This window comes from Palaemon carinicauda, chromosome 11 (genome assembly GCF_036898095.1).
Source record: "Palaemon carinicauda isolate YSFRI2023 chromosome 11, ASM3689809v2, whole genome shotgun sequence".
Classification (NCBI taxonomy): domain Eukaryota; kingdom Metazoa; phylum Arthropoda; class Malacostraca; order Decapoda; family Palaemonidae; genus Palaemon; species Palaemon carinicauda.
In genome coordinates, this window is record NC_090735.1 from 57,168,974 (window position 1) to 57,192,237 (window position 23,264).

At 47.4% G+C, this 23,264-nt stretch overlaps 2 protein-coding genes across 2 annotated transcripts in view; one reads left to right on the forward strand and one right to left on the reverse strand.

The window, feature by feature from the left end:
* LOC137650025 (insulin-like growth factor 1 receptor) overlaps positions 1 to 23,264 on the forward strand; it is a 365,519-nt gene that overhangs the window by 193,545 nt on the left and 148,710 nt on the right. The gene's annotated exons all lie outside the window — the stretch shown is intronic.
* LOC137649284 (uncharacterized oxidoreductase SSP1627) overlaps positions 1 to 23,264 on the reverse strand; it is a 133,081-nt gene that overhangs the window by 104,055 nt on the left and 5,762 nt on the right. Inside the window, exons 3-5 of the mRNA XM_068382271.1 lie at positions 19,185 to 19,291; positions 18,795 to 19,034; positions 11,693 to 11,809 (exon numbers count right to left, since the gene is read on the reverse strand). Of these exons, the coding sequence (XP_068238372.1) occupies positions 11,693 to 11,809; positions 18,795 to 19,034; positions 19,185 to 19,291 (464 nt within the window). The remainder of the gene's footprint in view (positions 1 to 11,692; positions 11,810 to 18,794; positions 19,035 to 19,184; positions 19,292 to 23,264) is intronic.

Consider the following 23,264-nt stretch of genomic DNA (forward strand, 5'->3'; position numbering starts at 1 on the left):
CTATATGATCATCGGTAAGTTTAATATTGAAAAATAGATTTTTCGCTTCGCTCAAAATCCGTTTTTTGGGCTCAAGCTATGTCGTCCTGATGGAAGTATACCAGAGCATTACTGTATCTGTGGATTCTCAAAATGTGCCGTACTCCTCAGAAGTATTTCCCCCAGTCGACGCGACCTAGAGACCTAAGATGTTACCGTCATACATCTTTTCAACTAATCATAAACCATGATAGAGCTTCCTGCCCCCAACAGGGAAGAGTCTTACTAGACTCTGGGAAAGTCTCGAAGAGTACATATATCTAAGTATGAACCCCAGGCAAGCGAGTATAGTGGTCTCACCCCATACTGGGTAAAGCGAAGTTCGAAAGAATCACTGTGTCAATATGAAATATCGACCAGTCCTCCGCTCAAACACGTATTGGACAAAGGTTTATATCCGCTTAGGAGGAAACTCGTAAATCCGCCACCATCCCTTTATGGGATGGAGTCCTCTAGCTAAGGGAAAGCATAAACCAATGCAATATTAGCTTGCATAAGGGAACATTCTATTAGAATTATCCCCGGGTAAATATACATAGAATGAATGCTCACAGGTGAAGGAGACGCAAGGTTCTCAAGAACCAGTTTATTGACAGACAATAAACAAACAGGTTAACCACACTCATATATATATATATATATATATATATATATATATATATATATATATATATATATATATATATATATATATATATATATATATATATATATATATATATATATATATATAAGAGGAGGATAACTAAAACTTTAAGCATAAGTATGATAGTAAACAGAAACTTGTTTGTCTGAAAGAAAAAACATTGGAGCCACTTTTAAGATACCAAAGTATCAAAGTCAAAAGTCTGTTTTACTAATCAGTCACATTAGCATTAGAAACGCTCGACACGCATGTTTGCACTTATGCTGGATTCACCTTTGAAAGTGGAACAGTCAACGTGGGTCACCCAGTACCCTCACATAGTTTGTAGTACAACATGTGACTACATACTCACCCTGGAATTAATTGTCCCAATTAAGCTACTGTTCCTCGCAGAGTTAAACAGCAGGGTTAACGACGCAACCCACTGCTACCACAGAACCTCTTAGTTGCTGCACTTGCTTCGCATAGTGACGAAAGAACACCCTGGAAGACTTCCAGCCAGTGTACGAACGAAGATGTCCAAAATCCCTACAACTAAAGAAGTTTAAGGATGAAGCAACTTTCCTCGGATCGTGACCTGTGGGTGAACAGTCAGGATCCGCTCTGCGAATAAGATATGTGATTTTCGCCCTGAGTTGTTTCAGTAATAAATTTTGAGCCTGACGTTTCTCCCCTGGCCAGATGGCCACCCTTGAAGTCTGAAGTTCTACGAAGATAGACCTTTAGGCATTCTACTGGACATAGAGATGCATCTTCTTTCAGAGGGCAGATTCTTCAGGGACCCCACCTGATGGTGGGTAACTCGTTCTTGGTGAGAAACGTAGGATCCGGAAATAGGTTCAGTTCACCCATCCAGGAACTGAACACGACCTTCCTCTCTCGAGAGGGGTATGATCTCACTAACCCTGGCCCCGGACGCGAGTGCAAAAAGGAGGATAACTTATGGGTCAAATCCTTTAACGCACACTCCTTATTGTTCAACAGCGAAGCAAAATGAAGAACTTTTCTAAAGACCATGAATTGGGCTTTGGAGGTGCTAAAGGTCTGAGCCTAGCGCAGGCTTTCGGAACTTTTATAAAAGATCTCGTTAGCGAGGTCGACCTGGAAGGCATATAGAATGGGTCTTGTCAAAGCAGACCTACATGTTAAAATCGTGTTAGTTACCGATCCATAACCATGGAGATGGATGAAGAAAGATAAGCAGAAGTCCGTCGTGATCTCCTGCGGAATCTTCGTCTGACAAGGGCTACCCATTCTCTCCAAGATGACTCATATTGCCTTTTAAAAGGTTTGCACTTATAATCCTCTAGGAAGTCCATGCTGGCTTTCGAAATCCCGAAACACTTTCTCACCTGTTAAGGAAAGAAAATCATGAGCTGCTGGGTCCGGGTTTTCTGTAATGAAGCACAGACAACTGACTTCTGGACTCACTGTGTCAGAACTGGATCTGGTAGCGGTCGAAACTCCAATCGTAGTTCCAATGCCAGAGGGAACCCCACACTGTTCGGCCACTTGTGGGCCACTACTGCCGCTACTCCCTTAAATGATCTCAGTTTGTTGAGGACCCTAAACAGAAGGTTGTAAGGAGGGAACAGATAAATCCTGAACCATCTGTTCCAGTCGAGGGACATCGCGTCCACTGCTTCCGCCAAGGGATCCTCGTACGGGGACACATACAGGGGCAACTTCTTGTTGTCTTTCGTCGCAAAGAGGTCTAGCCGCAGTTCTGGGACTTGACTCAGAATGAAGGAGAATGGTCCTGCGTCTAGGGACCATTCCGACTCTATCGGTGTGAACCTGGATAGAGCGTCCGCTGTCACATTGCGGACTCCTTGAAGGTGAACTGCTGACAGGTACCATTTCTTCTTCCCCCAAATCGGAAGATGGCCAACATCACCTGGTTGAGAGGTGGTGACCCTGATCCTTGTCGATTCAAGCATCTCACAACTCCCCCGCTGTCCAGCACCAACCTAATGTGGATCGAGCGATGCGGGGAGACTTTCTTTAAGGAAAGGACTGTCATAGTCTCTTGAAAATGACTGTGAGATGTCTTGAATAGACTGGACCAAGACCCTTGGGCCTTTTTCTGATGAGGGTGAACTCCCCATCCCTCCTTCGAGGCGTCTGAGTGACTCGTCACCGACGGGGGAGGTGGATGAAGAAGAACCGACTTCCTAAGGAGTCTGGCTTGGGACCAAGGCCTGAGAAGAGTATTTCGACGAAGCGGAACTGGTCTTCTCAGATCTCTTCGCGCATCTGATGCATAACTACTCCAATCTCCGGTTGCATCCTTTAGCTGTGCTCTTAGCACCAGGTCTGTCACCAAAGTAAACTGGAGAGACCCCAGTACACTCCACAGTTCGCATCTGATATCCATACGGAATCTAGAAGTCTCTTGACAGAACCAGCTATCTCCTTTCTTTTCTCCGCCATGACGGAGAAAACGGTGTGACATTAGGTCCCAGTGGATTCACACCCACCGGAACTTAAAGATGGAGGAAGTTGAGACTTTTCCTGTTGATCTTGAAGCCTAGATAATCTAGGAAATGGATCACATACAGGGAAGCTTGCAAGCATTCTGTCCTGGGTGCTGCCCACACCAGCCAAAAATCCAGGTAGGCTACTACCTGAATTCCGTTTAGGCATAATTGACTGAGAACTACGTTCGCAAGCATCGTGAAAATCCTTGGGGCTATTTTTAGCCCGAGAGGCATGGCTTTGAAGACGTATAGTCTTCGTTGTAGCCTTAACCTTAGGTAGGAGGAGAATCGACAATAGATTGGAACGTGCCGATAGGCGTCTGACAAAACTATGGAGGCGGTAAATGCCCTCTTGGGCAGTAAGGTCCTTATGTGTTGCATTGTTAGCATCTTGAACCTGTAGTTCGCTATGAACTTGTTAAGTGGCGACAAGTCCAGAATGACTCCGAGTTGTCCGAGTCTTTCTTGGGAACACAAAACAGCCTCCCTTGGAATTAGATGGACTTTACCCTTCGGATCACTTTTCCTCTAACAGTTCTTGAATGAACTCCTCCAGAACGGGGGTGGAGTATCGGAAAAAACGCCGAGGGTATGGGGATGGAGTGCTGTACCAGCTCCAGCCCAGTCCCTTCTTGAGTAGGCTGTGGACCCAGGGATCGAAGGTCCACCGATCCCAAAAGCGTTGGAGACTCCCTTCTACCAATATCATCTCGCTCGGACTGTTGTCCTGAGGTCTTGCCTCTCTGACCGCGACCACCCATGAAACCCCTTCTCCTTGAGGGGCGCCTAGATGAACTTCTGGCTGCTCCTCTAGGCTTGTTCGACAGGCAGTTGACTGACCTTCGAACGATGGGTTGAAATGCCGGAGACTGTGTCGACATGAATTGGGGAACCCACTGGTGTGGTCGGGGTTTTTGCCACCATCTGGGGCACTGAGGGCATCAGCAAATGCTGTTGCTGCTGTTGTCTACTTGACTTAGCTGGCCGAGAAAGTATCCTAATCCTTTTAGTCTTCCTCCAAGGTTGGGGACCCCATCCGGGGGAGAATTTCTCTTGGCAGACAGGCCCCACTCCTGGAGAAGATTTCTATCGTCCGTGGCGGCCCTATCAACCTTTTTGACCGATTCACTAGGGAAAAGGTCTTTGTCCCAACTGTTGGAGGAGATTAGTTTCCTTGGCTCGTGCCTCATCGTAGCCCGGGCGAACACGAATTCCCTACAGGTTCTCTTCGCCCTGACGGAGCTGTAGAGATCCTTCGTCACAGTGGCCAGATGAGTCTTGATCACAACCATGAACGTTTCATGGACCTTGGGATCACTTGTCATCGTCTCAAAAGTGGACTGAAGAGACAAAGAGGCAGCCAGTCTTTCTTTTGTCTCGAGTTCTCTCCGCAAAAGAAAGCCAGACAGCTTAGAGAGGATCTCGCCGAACCGGCATCCGGCAAAATCCGCCTCCCACATCTGGACTGAGAAGGTAAGATGGACGTCCTTCCAGTCCTTGTTTTGCTTACTAAATCTTCCTTTCTAAAGGCCAGCAACAAGGGTTTACATTCCACCAGGGAGGGGAAAGGCTTGCCAGCCTCGACTGTTTTCAAAACCGCCGCAAACCCTTTCAGCGAAAAGGGGGAAGGCTGTGGCAGGAGAGGACACAAAGGAAGGGAGCCTCTTACTCAAATACAGCTACCTTTGAGTTCATGAAGCCCCTCTCTTTCATCGAAGATGAAAGCAAGGCATGAGCCTAGCATGGTCTATCACTACGACCTCCTCCGGCTCTGTCTCTTCCTTTGAAGCTGGTACCTCCTTCAACCGGACATAGCAGTCCGGATATGCCCCTGCAGTTACAATGAAGCTGCCTTCCCATTCTTCTCCCTCTGCCTTTGTTGGATCAAGCCAACAATGGAGGGAGGGCCTGCTCTACTGCGAGAGCAGACGATGTTGAGGGAGCAGGTTCAAGGACCTGAACCGGAGCAGCCGACCTCTCTCGGCCTCTTCCGCTACCTTGTCCGGAGCTCGAACTTCATCCTGGCCTTCTGCCAGGAGGTCTTCCTCCAGACGTTCGGACACGTCTGGCATCCTGTCGTCCAACTGGATGCTAAGCAAGGCGACCGCGACTTCAGCATCCACGGGATCTGAATTAAGAGGACCTCCTCTTGAGGTTGGGGAATCACTGTAACAGTTGATGCCCTAGGGAAAAAGAAAGCCCTCATCTTCTCATTTGGAAGATAAGGTCCAGAGGTGATCTTCTGAAAGCCCCTCACCCAGGTACGAAGCTTCTCCCTAGCTATATCCCTTGAATCCACCGTTGTAGGGGAGACAAAAACGGATTTTGAGCGAAGCGAAAAGAAAAAGCCTCAATAGATAGGATAGTGCATATGAAACATACCTGGGGGACCCAATACCGGAGAACATCCGTGGAGACAGCGCATGCCACACGCCTCCTTCAGAACCATGTCCGCAGAAGTCCTACTGCGGACGTTGCAGAAAATACATCCGCACTACGGATGGTCCTCCTGTAAAGAGAAGAAATTTCCATGAGTATCATGTGAACTACGTATCACTGGATATGCACAGTAGCATAACAAAACGGAAAGGAAAGGAAAGACACATCCTTGTATTTCCCGCACACCCAATTGTTGTAGCCTTCCAGATAATAAAATCGTATAGTTAATCTATGCCAGATTAACCAATGGAAAATTTCCAAAGGAAATAGGTGTAGCCCCCGCCTAAGGAATGATTTTAAAATACCGGATAGTAGACAAGAAAGAACTCACTTTCTTATCTGTAAGGCCAACAGCAACGGGTCGTGCAAGACCACAAAGAATAAGGAAAAGACACATACTTGTGAATCCCCCACAATCACCTGTGGAAGCCCACCAGCCATTAAAATCAAATGGTTAGTCTTTGCTAGAATAACCAAAGATCATATATCCCGAGGGAAATTAGGTGTAGCTCACACCTAAGGTAAGATTTTACCATTCTGGCTAAAGATGAAAAGAATTCTCTTTTCATACCTGTAAAGCAACACCAAGTGATTGCACAAGGCAACACAAGTAAGTTAGAAAAGACAGTGTTGTAACCTACTATATCATGGTCTCCCCTGGTAGAAAACACTATACAGGGAAGAACTGATACAGTACATGAGGGTGGTGTGCCGGCCGGCTCTTGCCGGTCAGTACCCCCCCCCCCTTTTCCAAGGTAGGTCTCAAGTATGTAACTTAGGATCACCCAGACGGGGGAGAACTCCAGTTCCTATGCCTGAACCGGCCGGTAGTGGTTGCCGGTCCGTAGCTACCCGGTTGGCACCCAGCTGCCGGCCATCACTCTTAGTGGCCGGCCAACCGAGTGATGTAGCAGGCCGGCCCGGCAGCGGTGAGTAAACCCTGCCGGCTGGCATCCACACCAGGTAGCGCCCGGCTGCCGGCCGCCACTCATAGCGGCCGGCAGGTGAGCAAGGAGACCGGCCAGCAAAGGCATAAAACCACCGCCGACCGACAGCAAGAGAACTAGCGAACACCCCCCTACCGACGGCCGGCCACTAGGCCGGCAGACAGCAAGGACAACACAAGAGAAGACAACAGAATGGGTGCCGGGCTAAGAGGCTATGTACCTCCGCGCCCGACACCCGAAAGAGTGCCGAGAGGAAGGGGAGACACTAAGTCAGGCTTCCTAACCACTGCTTACTGAAACTACAGACGGCAGCGGTTGAGGGACCAAGGAAGGACCGGGCAGCACTCAAAGGATAGGGCCTCTGCCGGTCGGCACACTCTGCCGGTCGGCACACTCTGCCGGCCGACAGGGGACCACGTCAGCTCCCCATCCCAACCTATGCTAGGTACGGATGTGAGACGACTGACACAAAGGAAACGGAAAAATAGAAGGGAAGGACAGAGGGTCCTGTCCAACCTTGCCTTGGTTAAGGATCATTCCAAACTAAGAAAGCTCATCTCAGCCAGAGAGATCCAGGGAGGGAGGCCGGCACTACTGGCTGCCTCCCTAAAACCAAGGCAAGGAAGGAATTGCTATTCCGGTAAGGGAACATATCCCGAACCCGGAACAGCAAAGAGGACAAGTCTGAGGGGTCACCGAGCGAAGGGATCATAATTACCGAAACCTTCCAAGGTGATTCAAGGAGGATAAACCTCCTATGCCCGTGTCAGGCAGCAAGGGAGACTCTGCCCCACGCTAGACCAACACGGACTCAGACTAATACACTGCTGTACTGTCCCCCTCTGAACAAATTCAGTTGGAGCAGGAAGGTACAGTACTACTCCAGCATAGTTATATTTGAAAATTAATTCAAACAAACCACTAGGGTTAAGCCTAAGGCTTAAACAGAGGGAAAGGGTTTGCCCCTTCCCCGAAGAGAAGGGAGCAAACGGGGAAACAGATAATATTATAAAGACCTAAGACAACCTAGCCTAGGCACTAAGAGAATCGATTACCTAAATCACCGAAACTCACTCCAATACTATCTTGGAAATTACTCGAAAAGGGCTTATATGTATAACGTTGCCTAACGCTTTAAGCAATATAAAATCACACTTGGAAGACTACTTATCATGCAGGAAGTACAAGGACCAACAACTAGGCTACGAAGACTAGTGTTGGTCAGCCTAGGCAAATCTTTCGCCAGGCGCACTACTATCGCATCATAACAGAATTCCTAATTAAGCTAAGTAGCTAATTATTAAAGCGCAGGGGGCTGGGAACGTCGCTCTTGCTAACAAATAAATCCTATTCTAGCGAGCGACAGCGTCCATGACGCCTCCAGCAGGCAACAGCTCTTGTGTCAAAGATAACTCTTTTAATTACTTTAATTTTAAACAAGAGCCTACATTTATACATAAAAGAAATAGTACTCAACTTATCCGAAGCAGAAGAAGTTGGAGAAAGCATAATATGAGAGTAAATCCAAGATTTGGTAGAAACACAGGAAAAAACACCGAGTTGTAAAGCTACGCAAAAAGGAATGCAGATGGCGCCAGAATCGGCGCAGGGCACGCTTACGAAACGGGAGAAGAGAGGGCCTTACGAACGGCTCTCCCCTTTTCTTTCTCGTTTTCGTTTTCTTACCATTTGACCCCTACGAAGTGTTAACTCTGTTCGGGGTACAGATTGCCATGTGGCGTGTCAAGAATACGTCCTCTGATTTATACGATATCCCTGGCTCTTTTATTAGGGATATTCGCTCCAGGAGTTAGAATTCTGGGTACCTTAAGGTAAATTCTCTGGGAATATCGCCGTAGTTGTAATATACCCTAGGAAGCTACCTTAGAGGAACTTCCATCAGGACGACATGGCTTGAGCCCAAAAATACGCCATATCTGGCTAAAAAAAAAGATAGGCATGGGTAGCCAGATCATCTAGAAACACTTTCCAACACTATAAAAATATAAGTTTTGCGACACTTCTTGCCAATTCCTTACGGTAACATGACTAAGTAAAAAAATGAAAAACAAATAAAAAGGGGCACTCGCGGAAAAATGGCCAACATTTTATTTTACGCATTTCAGAAAAAAAAATTTCAGCCACGTGCTAGGCAAACCATCAAGGCCCATTTTCCGACAAATAAACATCTAAATGAATCATTACTCTGTGATAGTTCCTTAGTACGTAGTAATTTTGAAAGAAATGGGAAAAAAAACGAAAATATGGTAATCACAGGAAAATCGAACACATACCTATATATACGCTATATCTGGCCAAAAAAAAGATAGGCATGGGTAGCCAGATCATCTAGAAACACTTTCCAACACTATAAAAATATAAGTTTTGCGACACTACTTGCCAATTCCTTACGGTAACATGACTAAGCAAAAAATGCAAAACAAATAAAAAGGGGCACTCACGGAAAAATGCCCAACATTCTAATATACGGCATCTCAGATAAAAAAAAAGACATGCACGTGTTAGCCCAACCATCAAGGCACACTTTCTAACACATAAACATGAAAAAAAAATCAATAATATACGGCAATTCCTTACTACGTAGTAAATTTTTACAAATATTGAAAAAAAAAACAGAAATTGGCAACCGCAGTTAAATACCCAATATACCAATAACTACGTCGTATCTGACAAAAACAAAGTCACGCATGGGTAGCCAGATCATCTACACACACTTTCCAACACTAAAAAAGCAAAAGTTTTACGACACTATTTGGCAATATCTTACGAAAAAATGACTTGGCAAAAAAATGAAAAAAAAATGAAAAAGGGGCACTCGCGGTAAAATGCCCAACATTCTAATATACGGCATCTCAGATAAAAAAAAAGACATGCACGTGTTAGCCCAACCATCAAGGCACACTTTCTAACACATAAACATGAAAAAAAATCAATAATATACGGCAATTCCTTACTACGTAGTAAATTTTTACAAATATTGAAAAAAAAACAGAAATTGGCAACCGCAGTTAAATACCCAATATACCAATAACTACGTCGTATCTGACAAAAACAAAGTCACGCATGGGTAGCCAGATCATCTAGACACACTTTCCAACACTAAAAAAGCAAAAGTTTTACGACACTATTTGGCAATATCTTACGGAAAAATGACTTGGCAAAAAAATGAAAAAAATTGAAAAAGGGGCACTCGCGGTAAAATGGTCCTCGTGGTGATGAACGACATTTTAACTAAAAAAAAAATCATGCACATGGTAGCCAAACAATCCACCAAGACTTTCCACAACTGATAACCTATACAAGTTGTACCATTCTACGACAATTTCATAATACGTAATAACTTTGATAATTATGCAAATTACCTTAGAAGGGTAAACTCGGTCGCGCTCGACCCCGACGCATCTCAGAAATCGGGGAAGGAGTACAGCTACAGCAATGCACATCTGGACACTACTAGAGCGTGTAGGCGAGACACCTACTGCAGGTCGATCACCCACAAATTCAGTCACGGGGGTGAGTCACGTGAGAAAAACCTGTTTTTTTTTGACGCTCGGGGTCGCGAACGACCCAACGTACCGTTCCAGGGTTAAACATCCCCTACCTCTTCTAAAACCACGCTGTACTTCTAAGATTGCATTCTCTGTTTTATCCTTAATCCTATTAATCAGTAACCTACCATACACTTTTCCAAACACATTCAACAAACTAATACCCCTTGAATTACAACACTTATGCACATCTCCCTCACCCTTACATAGTGGTACAATACATGCCCAAACATAGTCTACTGGTACCATTGACAACATAAAACACATATTAAACAATCTCACCAACCAATCAAGTACAGTCACACCCCCTTCCTTCAACATCTCAGCTCTCACACCATCCATACCAGGTGCATTTCCTACTCTCTTTCCATCTAGTGCTCTCCTCACTTCCTCTCTTGTAATCTCTCTCTCTCATTCTCATCTCCCATCACTGGCACCTCAACACCTGCAACAGCAATTATATCTGCCTCCTTATTATCCGCACCTGAAAGGGCCAGGCGAGGGTGAAAGATGGGCTTCATACATGTCTAGGGCGAAGGATGTTGAGGCTACAGGGAACGGATCTCTCCTCGCACCACATTGAAGGAGAAGCAGCAGCGATTCCTTCGAAGGGGGAGCAGAAACCCCAATGGATGGCCATGGCTGAAGCACATCTGCAAGAGAGAATGGCTCCACAGCGGCCAGAGGTGATGGTGCTTCACTAGGGGAAGCATCAAACCCCACAGAACCCCGAAGTTGCCAAGGTGTTAGACAATCTGCACTCCTACTCGACCGTTCCCCTGAGGAAGACTGGTGAGGAGGAGCTTTAGAAAGAGATCTGCAGGCACTGGAAGAACAGGCCTGAGCTCTTTTTCCTACCAGAGGAGGACAATGGATAGGAAAGATCCCCTTTGGCATTCTTCTTCCTACAATGCCCAAATTTCTTCCACTTGAGAGGCAGACCACTCCCTACACTTGTCGCAGGACGAACCCTAGCAGCAATGCCCCCAGCAGGCCAGACGCAACTGACCCGAGTCGTTCCAAACCGAAGACATGAAGGTGCCATAAGAGCGACCTTCCCAGCCAGGACACGTTTGCATGGGACAATTCAGGATGAAGCGCACACACACCTGAAAGGGGAAAGAAAGCGTAAAGCAATGGTTGTATCTATGGCTAAACTTTGAAAGAGAATGAGCGGGACATCCTTTCTCTACCAGCCAAAAGAGAAAAGTGAGGCAGCTCTCCGAGCTGGCAGTGGAAATAGGTGGCTGGGTACTTCCAAGCCACCCCCTACCTACCTACTGCAGTGGTTAGGTAGAGTTGCCACCTCGCACTTTACAGTCTATTGGCTACTTTCAAGCTTCGCTGAAAGAATATCCATTTAAATAACGAAAGGTTTGTTAGTGAAGGAACAAATCACTTATTGCATTATGCCAAATATAGGGCATATATAAAAAATTAAATTTACTCCATATGCAAGTCAGTCTCTGATGGACGAACATTTGAATACACAAGTACAGTATTTATAATTCAGGACATTAAATAAGATTAAGGAACAGAATATGACCGGTATGATACATGGCTAAAACCTACCACTCCTTTCTGTTCAGTGAAGCTATTCTTGAGAATATTTGAATCCACTGGCCCAGGGCAAAACATTGTCACATCTACAATTCCAGCTTTTTCCATTCTTAAGCATTCAAAGTAGCCCTGTGTTGATGGAAAAGGATATGCTATAAAGCGGTAAGTTAGGAATGATTAAAGATGGGATATTGAAGACAATATGAAATATAAAGATGTAAATTGGAAACTATTAGAAAAGACATACTGTACTTAAAACAATATGAAATTATAAGGTATGAAACATTTTTAAGAGAGACAAGCTTGTAAATTTTTATAATGTTGAACATAAGTGAATATGATTTATCATTTCATACAAATTCCATTGGTTAATGGACATTTGGCAAATACCGCAACTATGTTTGAAACAAGTGGAAAAACATTTACATAACAAAATCTCTCGATGAAAAGTACAAAATCTCTTAATGGAAAGTTTTCCTAAGTGTAAGATACTGTAAAATAAAATATGTTATTTTCATTAGCAAAATAAATTTTTGAATATACTTACCCGATGATCATGTAGCTGTCAACTCCGTTGCCCGACAGAAATCTAAGGTCGGGATACGCCAGCGATCGCTATACAGGTGGGGGTGTACACAACAGCGCCATCTGTGAGCAGGTACTCAAGTACTTCTTGTCAACAAGAACTCAATTTTCTCCTCGGTCCACTGGTTCTCTATGGGGAGGAAGGGAGGGTCCTTAAATTCATGATCATCGGGTAAGTATATTCAAAAATTTATTTTACTAATGAAAATAACATTTTTCAATATTAATCTTACCCGATGATCATGTAGCTGATTCACACCCAGGGTGGTGGGTGGAGACCAGTATACATGTTAACATTAGAAGCTAAGTATCCCGTATTTCATTTAAGCAGTTATTCAAAATAACAAACATAAAATAAATAAGTACCTGGTAAGGAAGTCGACTTGAACTATTACTCTGCCTTTTTTAAGTACGTCTTCCTTACTGAGCCTAGCGGTCCTCTTAGGATGCTGAACGACTCCTAGGTGCTGAAGTATGAAGGGCTGCAACCCATACTAAAGGACCTCATCACAACCTCTAATCTAGGCGCTTCTCAAGAAAGAATTTGACCACCCGCCAAATCAACCAGGATGCGGAAGGCTTCTTAGCCTTCCGTACAACCCAAAAAACAACAATAAAAAGTATTTCAAGAGAAAGATTAAAAAAGGTTATGGGATTATGGGAATGTAGTGGCTGAGCCCTCACCTACTACTGCACTCGCTGCTACGAATGGTCCCAGGGTGTAGCAGTTCTCGTAAAGAGACTGGACATCTTTGAGATAGAATGATGCGAACACTGACTTGCTTCTCCAATAGGTTGCATCCATAACACTCTGCAGAGAACGGTTCTGTTTGAAGGCCACTGAAGTAGCGACAGCCCTAACTTCATGTGTCCTTACCTTCAGCAAAGCAAGGTCTTCTTCCTTCAGATGAGAATGTGCCTCTCTAATCAGAAGCCTGATGTAGTAAGAAACTGCGTTCTTAGACATCGGTAAAGCAGGCTTCTTGATAGAACACCATAAAGCTTCTGATCGTCCTCGTAATGGCTTTGTCCGTCTTAAATAGTACTTAAGAGCTCTTACTGGGCAAAGTACTCTTTCTAGTTCGTTCCCCACCAAGTTGGACAGGCTTGGGATCTCGAACGACTTGGGCCAAGGACGCGAAGGAAGCTCGTTTTTAGCCAAGAAACCGAGCTGCAAGGAACATGTAGCCATTTCAGATGTAAAACCTACGTTCCTGCTGAAGGCGTGGATCTCACTGACTCTTTTAGCTGTTGCTAAGCAAACGAGGAAAAGAGTCTTTAATGTGAGATCCTTAAAAGAGGCTGATTGAAGCGGTTCGAATCTTGATGACATCAGGAACCTTAAAACCACGTCTAGGTTCCAGCCTGGTGTGGACAACCGACGTTCCTTTGAGGTCTCAAAAGACCTAAGGAGGTCCTGTAGATCTTTGTTGGAGGAAAGATCCAAGCCTCTGTGGCGGAAGACCGCTGCCAACATACTTCTGTAGCCCTTGATCGTAGGAGCTGAAAGGGATCTTACATTCCTTAGATGTAACAGAAAGTCAGCTATCTGTGCTACAGAGGTACTGGTTGAGGAAACTGCATTCGCCTTGCACCAGCTTCGGAAGACTTCCCATTTTGACTGATAGACTCTGAGAGTGGATGTCCTCCTTGCTCTGGCAATCGCTCTGGCTGCCTCCTTCGAAAAGCCTCTAGCTCTTGAGAGTCTTTCGATAGTCTGAAGGCAGTCAGACGAAGAGCGTGGAGGCTTGGGTGTACCTTCTTTACGTGAGGCTGACGCAGAAGGTCCACTCTTAGAGGAAGAGTCTTGGGAACGTCCACTAGCCATTGCAGTACCTCGGTGAACCACTCTCTCGCAGGCCAGAGGGGAGCAACCAACGTCAACCGTGTCCCTTCGTGAGAGGCGAACTTCTGAAGTACCCTGTTGACAATCTTGAACGGAGGGAACGCATACAGGTCTAGATGGGACCAATCCAGCAGAAAGGCATCCACGTGAACTGCTGCTGGGTCTGGAATCGGAGAACAATACATCGGGAGCCTCTTGGTCATCGAGGTAGCGAATAGATCTATGGTGGGCTGACCCCACAGGGCCCATAGTCTGTTGCAAACATTCTTGTGAAGGGTCCACTCTGTGGGGATGACCTGACCCTTCCGGCTGAGGCGATCTGCCATGACATTCATGTCGCCCTGAATGAACCTCGTTACCAGCGAAAGCTTTCGATCTTTTGACCAAATGAGGAGGTCCCTTGCGATCTCAAACAACTTCCTCGAATGAGTCCCTCCTTGCTTGGAGATGTAAGCCAAGGCTGTGGTGTTGTCGGAGTTCACCTCCACCACCTTGCTTAGCTGGAGGGACTTGAAGGTTATCAAGGCCAGATGAACTGCCAAAAGCTCCTTGCAGTTGATGTGAAGTGTCCTTTGCTCCTGATTCCACGTGCCCGAGCATTCCTGTCCCTCCAGAGTCGCACCCCAGCCCGTGTCCGATGCGTCCGAGAAGAGACGGTGGTCGGGGGTCTGAACAGCCAATGGTAGACCTTCCTTGAGAAGAATGCTGTTCTTCCACCACGTCAGTGTAGACCTCATCTCTTCGGAAACAGGCACTGAGACCGCCTCTAGCGTCATGTCCTTTCTCCAGTGAGCAGCTAGATGAAACTGAAGGGGGCGGAGGTGGAGTCTCCCTAACTCGATGAACTGGGCCAGCGATGAAAGTGTCCCTGTTAGACTCATCCACTGCCTGACAGAACATCGGTTCCTTCTCAGCATGCTCTGGATGCATTCTAGGGCTTGATTGATCCTTGGGGCCGACGGAAAAGCCCGAAAAGCTCGACTCTGAATCTCCATACCTAGATAGACAATGGACTGGGATGGGACGAGTTGGGACTTCTCTATATTGACCAGGAGGCCCAATTCCTTGGTCAGATCCATAGTCCATCTGAGATTCTCCAGACAGCGACGACTTGACGGAGCTCTTAAAAGCCAGTCGTCCAAATAGAGGGAGGCTCTGATGTCTGCCAAGTGAAGGAATTTGGCAATATTCCTCATCAGTTTGGTAAACACAAGAGGTGCCGTGCTTAGGCCAAAGCACAGGGCTTGGAACTGGTACACAACCTTTCCAAAGACGAACCTTAGGAAAGGTTGGGAGTCTGGATGGATGGGGACGTGAAAGTACGCGTCTTTCAGGTCTAACGAGACCATCCAGTCCTCCTTCCTGACCGCTGCTAGGACCGACATCGTCGTCTCCATCGTGAACGTCTGCTTGGTGACAAAAGCATTGAGAGCACTGACATCCAGCACCGGTCTCCAACCTCCTGTCTTCTTCGCTACCAGGAAGAGACGGTTGTAGAAGCCCGGGGATTGATGGTCCCGGACTATGACTACCGCTCCCTTTTGTAGCAAGAGCGACACCTCTTGTTGCAACGCTAGCCTCTTGTCCTTCTCCTTGTAGTTGGGAGAGAGGTTGATGGGAGATGTCGCTAGAGGGGGACTGCGGCAGAACGGAATTCTGTACCCCTCCCTTAGCCACTTCACAGACTGAGCGTCTGCACCTCTGCTCTCCCAAGCTTGCCAGAAGAACTTGAGCCTGGCTCCCACTGCTGTCTGGAGAGGAAGGCAGTCAGATCCTGCCTTTTGCGGACTTGGAACCCTTCTTGGATTTGCCACGGTGACTGTCGGCACGGGTACCTCCTCTGCTGGAGGTTCTGCCACGAAAGGGCGGGATGAACCTAGTTGCTGGTGTGTCCACTGCTGCAGGACGGAAAGGTCTAGGCACGGAAGGTAAAGCTTTAGCCTTACGTGCGGAAGATGCCATCAGATCATGGGTATCCTTCTGGATCAGCGAGGCAGCCATCCCCTTGATCAGCTCCTCCGGAAACAGACACTTGGAGAGAGGAGCAAACAACAACTCCGACTTCTGGCAAGGAGTGATCCCAGACGACAAGAAGGAGCAAAGATGTTCTCTCTTCTTAAGCACTCCCGACGTGTACGAAGCCGCAAGTTCACCAGACCCATCCCGAATGGCTTTGTCCATGCAAGACATGATCAGCATGGCAGAGTCCTTATCCGAAGGGGAAGTCTTTCTGCTTAACGCTCCCAAACACCAATCGAGGAAGTTGAAGATCTCAAAAGCACGAAAGACTCCCTTCAACAGATGATCCATGTCAGAAAAGGACCAGCAAATCTTCGATCGTCTCATAGCCAGCCTGCGGGGAGAGTCAACCAGACTTGAAAAGTCGCCCTGGGCAGAGGCAGGAACCCCCAAGCCGGGTTGCTCTCCCGTGGCATACCAGACGCTAGATTTGGAAGCAAGCTTGGTAGGCGGAAAGATGAAAGCAGTCTTTCCCAGTTGCTTCTTGGACTGCAACCACTCTCCCATAACCCTCAAAGCTCTCTTGGATGAGCGTGCGAGGACAAGCTTGGTGAAGGCAGGAGCAGCAGACTGCATGCCCAGAGCAAACTCGGAGGGAGGAGAGCGAGGGGTTGCAGACACAAACTGTTCTGGATACAAGTCCCTGAACAAGGCAAGGACTTTACGAAAGTCTAAGGAGGGAGGCGTAGACTTGGGCCCTTCTAAGTCGGAGTGTGGTTCATCCAAATGTGCATCTTCGTCATCCGATACTCCATCATCCGAAAGCTGAGTAGGAAGTGGCAAAGGCGGAGCAGAAAGCTGAACGGCTGAATCCGGCAGCACGGGTGCATGCGTAGCTGCTGCGGATTCAACATCATGCCGCTGCTGGTCAGTCTGCGAGCTGGCAACAACAAAAGCAGAGTGCTGGTGCGTGGGAGGGACTGCCGTGGGTTGCGGAGCATGCCGTATGGGATGCGGAGCATGCCGCATGGGTTGCGGAGCATGCCGCATAGTGTCAGAACACGGCAGCTCTACAGCACCTTCCCACTGCTGATGCGGTAGCTCACGCATGTCAACGGATGGTGCAGCAAGAACATGCGTCTGGCAGGGTGGACTGCGCATCGGTGGTGGAGCTCTCACAGGTGGAGTGTGGGAGCAGGCAGCCGCAGTATCTGCTGAGCGCACAACCGCGGCAGGTTGTAGGCTAACAGGGGCAGTGTCAACCTTCTCAGCATGATACTCTTGCATGAACGCAGCAAGCTGAGACTGCATAGTCTGCAGCATGGACCACTTAGGGTCTACCGTGGTTGGAGCAGCAACAGACGGAGCAGGAGCCTGTTGTGGAACCACTCTACCTCTCTTGGGAGGTGTGCAGTCTTCGGAAGACTGCGGCGAGTCCGAACTGACCCAGTGGCTACACCTGGGCCGTTGGACTCGCTCGGAAGGGACCTTACGCTTGAGAGGTCGTGAGACCTTGGTCCATCGTTTCCTCCTTGAAACTTCTTCCACAGACGAGGGATGATAGGGCTCATTCGTCTGTATGTGGATGGGACGATCTCTGAGAGAAACGTCCGCAACCACTGAGGGTACATCCGTACGCTGATCAAGGCCTGCCGAACCCTTTGGTCCTTCGACATTGCTTCTCCCCTGGGCTTGGGAGCTTGCAAGAGGTCCCAGACTGGGAGGACGACTGGCACGAACAGATGTACCCTCATGCGCAACACTGACACTGTCACTTTTCACCTCACTTGCACTAACACTTCCCACTGCACTTTTCGCTTTCAGCTCTTTGACATCTGCCAAAAGCTGATTACGGTCATTAGCCAATGACTCCACTCTGTCACCAAGAGCCTGAATGGCACGCATCATATCCGCCATGGATGGCTGAGCACTAGTAGCAGGGTCGGGAGTCACCACTACAGGGGAAGGAAAAGGTTGAGGGGCATGGGGAGAGGAAAAATCAACAGAGCGAGAAGAACTCCTCCTGATCCTATCCTTCTCTAGCCTACGTGCATTTCTAAGGAATTCGTTAAAATCGAATTCCGAAAGCCCAGCGCATTCCTCACACCGATCTTCCAATTGACAGGATTTACCCCTACAATTGGAACAAACGGTGTGAGGATCTATGGAGGCCTTCGGAAGACGCCTAGTACAAGCCCTAACACTACACTGCCTGTACTTAGGGACTTGAGACTGGTCAGACATCTTGAATTGTAGAAATAGTCAAGGGGGGATTCCAAAAACTAGCAAAGTTCGTTAACAATTAATCCAAATTAATTCCAAAAGCTTGCTAAGCTAATGATAAAGCTTCCTGAATAGCGAAGGCTAAAATCTAGAGCGAATACATCACCAAAATCGTGAGAAACAACTCCAGAATCAACAGCGTATCCAAGTAGGTCTTGCCGGTGGCACGACAGAGGAAAAATTGAGTTCTTGTTGACAAGAAGTACTTGAGTACCTGCTCACAGATGGCGCTGTTGTGTACACCCCCACCTGTATAGCGATCGCTGGCGTATCCCGACCTTAGATTTCTGTCGGGCAACGGAGTTGACAGCTACATGATCATCGGGTAAGATTAATATTGAAAAATATAAATTTCTACAAATTAGATGCAGCTCTATGATTGATAAGAGAGGATTTAAAAAATGAAGACAAATTTAAAAAAAAACTTCTATTGTATAGTACCTGCAAGGCATGTTTTGATCCAGTGTAAGAGGCTGACAAAGGGGCTCCAAGTTTACCAGCAGTACTTGAAGTGACTGCATGGTGACCACGACCTCTTTTCAGGAAGTAGCGTGTGACAATTCGAGATAGAGAAATTAATGAGAAGACATTAAGCTCAAATATTTCTCGATCTACAGCCGAATCAATCATCTCCCAGCGACCTCTCTGGGAACGACCCGCATTGCTCACAAGGATATCAAGCTGCCAAACAAATACAGTAATAAAAAAATATTACCCAACATGCTCTGTCTTAAAAGGTTTCCATCATTTTACCAATAATACAGGCAGTTAAATTTCTTTGGCCTTTTACAAACAAATTTTATAGCAGCAAATAAAAATGGAATTGTTTACCTCTCCAAAATGCTTGAGTACAGAATCAAAGGAAGGTTGATGTTGATCATACTGAATCATGTCCAATGGCAGTATTAAAACATCATCATTTGTAACGCCTCCAGTTTCTAAAGTGTAAATAAAAGCAAATAAAAAATTTTAATTCCTTCGCAGTCACTCAAGAGAATACAGTGGAACAGCAACTTCTGTCTATAATGGCCCTTTATGGACAAGTCACAATACTGCATACATTCAAAAAATGACAAATTCGTAGATAATTTGTATTTTTCCTAACTATGCAAACCTTAGCTATTTAATATGGGTAATTACTTTCGGCGTAGCTGAAATGACGAGCCATTAGAATTTTAACAAGGGTTTACTACCCCACTGCAAGTTAGCGGGGGATAGGGAGGGGTAGTATAATAACCCCCCCCCCCCCCATCTCACACACCTGTGCTGAGCTTCACTTTGCTTAGAGGTAGGACTTCACGGGGGACAGGGCTGGCGGGCAAGTTTGATTAAATAGCTAAGGTTTGTATAGTTAGGAAAAATACAAATTATCTACGAATTTGTCATCTGTTCCGTAACTGAAATACAAACCACTCTATTTAATATGGGTGACTCAACCCTTAGGTAGGGTGGCAAGTCCCAGCCATTACTGGCTATTGGCTTTTTGCCCGGGGACTCACAGTATCTGAATGTGTTGGTACTCAATAATAAGGAGTCCCTGTGCCTCGCTAGCACCTTGCTCTGCAAGGGCTGCGGCCTACATAAGCTGTGTGTGGAGGAATGAAGTGTGACTCGTCCTAGGAGGTTGACCTGAAGTTCTTTAGATGGAACTTAAGGCTAGGACTCTCCCAATACCACCTCGTCAGGGTATGGGGATGTGACAGTATTAGCTTAATACTAGGAACACAAGGGAACATGGTTTACCTGCAGTGGTTTGAGGTCAGCTGTGCAGAGAACCCAGGATGCTGCTTTCCCCAAGAGAGGGGAGGATGAAGAAAAGAATAAGGGACAGACATACCTTTTCATTAATGCAGACTAAAACCGGGTAACAATGCCCTCAACCCTCTGCTACTTGTCCATTAAGGAGCCTGAGGTTTAAACCAGCTGTTGTGCTCCCACCACAGGGCCGATAGAGAACGTATCGAGCCTCCTGTGGGTCACGTCTTGCAGGTAGTGGGCTGTGAAGGTCGTCTGACGCTTCCACACCCCTGCTTGTAGAACCTGCGTCACTGAATAATTCTTCTTGAAGGCCAGGGACGTAGCTATGCCCCTGACATCACGTGCTCTAGAGCGACGTGACGGAGGAGGGTCGGAATTCAGGGAATGATGGATTACCCTACGAATTCAAGCTGAGATGGTGTTCTTGGTGACCCTCCTCTTTGTCCTCCCAGTGCTTACAAACAATGCTTGCACTTGAGGACGAATTGCAGCTGTTCTTTTAAGATAGAGCCTCAGATTCCATACTGGGCACAGTAGGAGATGGTCTGGGTCATCTGTTACAGAACGAAGATTCGAAATCCGGAAAGAGTCAAACCGAGGGTCTGGCACTCCCGGATTCTGAGTCTTAGCTACAAACTCAGGGACGAATCTGAACGTTACCTCCCCCCATCCCCTTGAATGGGCAATGTCATACGAGAGACCATGCAGTTCCCCAACTCGTTTGGCCGAAGCCAACGCAAGTAGGAACACCGTCTTCCAAGTCATGTGGCGATCTGAAGCCTGGCGTAATGGTTCGAAGGGAGGTCTCTTTAGAGACCTGAGAACTCGAACCACGTTCCATGGAGGAGGTCTCACTTCTGACTGAGACTAAAGGCGAGACTTAAGGCTGAGCGATAGCCTTTCACTGCCGAGACTGAAAGGCGCATTTCTTCTCGCAAATAAACGAAGAACTCCGCTATTGCTGGAATAGTGGCATCGAGTGGAGAGATACCCCTTCCACGACACCAACCACAGAAAACTCTCCATTTTGCCTGGTAGACCCCTGCGGATAACCTTCGCAGGTGTCCAGACATCCTTTCCGCAACTTGTTGCGAAAATCCTCTCTCTGCGAGGAGATGCTGGATAGTCTCCAGGCGTGTAGCCGAAGCGAAGCTATGGCTTTGTGAAAGATGTTGGCGTGGGGTTGTTTGAGTAGTTCGCGTCGTCGAGGGAGTTCTCTCGGGACCTCCGTCAGGAGTTGCAGAAGGTCTGGAAACCATTCCGCGTGATGCCACAGCGGAGCTATCAGGGTCATCGAGAGATTGACCGATGTTCTGGTCTTGTTGAGCACCCTCCTCATCAGACAGAACGGGGGAAAGGCGTAAACGTCGATGTTGTCCCACCATTGTTGGAAGGCATCTTGCCAGAGTGCCTTGGGGTCCGGGACTGGGGAGCAGTACAGCGGCAGCTTGAAGTTCAACGCTGTAGCGAACAGATCCACAGTCGGGGACCCCCACAAAGTCAGGACTCTGTTAGCTACTAGACGATCCAAAGACCACTCGGTACTCACTATCTGAGACGCTCTGCTCAGACTGTCGGCGAGCACATTCCTTTTGCCTGGAATGAAGCGAGCCGATAGTGGAATCGAGTGGACTTCGGTCCATCTTAGTATCTCTACTGCAAGATGGGATAGCTGCTCCGAAAAGGTGCCTCCCTGCTTGTTGATGTAAGCCACTACTGTGGTTTTGTCGCTCATCATCACCACAGAGTGACCCGCCAGGTATTGTTGGAACTGTTGAAGGGCCAGGAATACGGCCTTCATTTCTAGCAGGTTTATATGGAGGCACTTTTCTGATTCTGACCAGAGGCCTGAGGTCCTCTGGTTCAGAACGTGGGTGCCCCACCCTTTCTTTGAGTCGTCCGAAAACAGCATCAAATCCGGGGGGAGGACGAGAAGATCCACTCCCTTTCGTAGGTTCTCGTCTGTCACCCACCACTGAAGGTCCGATTGTTCCGCAGGCCCCATAGGGACCATGACGTTCGGGGAATCGTGTCCTTGATTCCACCGAGACTTGAGTTGCCATTGCAGAGATCTCATTCTGAGGCGACCGTTGGGAACTTGACGGGCCTAGGATGAGAGGTGGCCGAGAAGACGTAACCCCGATTGGGCTGGGAGTTTGTCTCGTCTGAGGAAAGGACTTGCGACCCTCCTCAGCCTTGCTATCCTGTCGTCTGATGGGAAGGCTTTGTGGAGATTGGTGTCTAAGATCATGCCTAGATATAACAGTCTTTGAGTAGGAAGCAGAGAAGACTTCTCGAGATTTACCATCATCCCCAGATCTTGGGAAAGTCCGAGAAGTTTGTCTCGGTGTCGAAGAAGGGTCGACTCTGAGTCTGCTAGGATCAGCCAGTCATCCAGATAACAGAGGAGACGGATGCCAATCCTGTGTGCCCACGATGATATCAGGGTGAACACTTTGGTGAAAACCTGGGGTGCTGTGGAGAGCCCGAAACACAGCACCTTGAACTGGTAGATCTTGTTGTCTAGGCTGAATCTTAAGTACTTCCTTGAAGACGGATGGACTGGGATCTGGAAGTACGCGTCCTTCAGATCCAGTATACACATGAAGTCTTGGGGTCTCACTGCGAGTCTGAACGTGTCTGCCGTCTCCATACTGAATGGGGTCTGCTTGACAAACCTGTTCAGGGCTGAGAGGTCGATGACTGGTCTCCAGCCTCCAGACGCCTTCCTTACAAGAAAGAGTCGACTGAAGAAGCCTGGGGACCCGTCGACGACCTCTTGGAGAGCGCCCTTCTTCAACATGGTCTGGACTTCTGCCTGAAGGGCTTGCCCCCTTGCCGATCCCATGGCAAGGGAGCTCAACGACACTGGATCTGCTGTCAGGGGAGGTAGAAATGTTGTGAACGGGACGTGATAACCTTGACTGATTACAGAAATCGTCCAGGCATCGGCCCCGAGTTGCTGCCACCTGATCGCGCAACTTTGTAGGCATCCCCCCACTGGTGGACAGTCCCCCCGACTGCCAATCCTAGTGTTTGCGGCCTCGGCCACTCCCTCTAGGATTTTTCCCTCCCCTTGAGGACTTCTTGCCTTTCCTGTCCTTGACAGGAAAGGTCTTTGACACCGTTGCCTTTGCTGCCACTGCCGGTTTC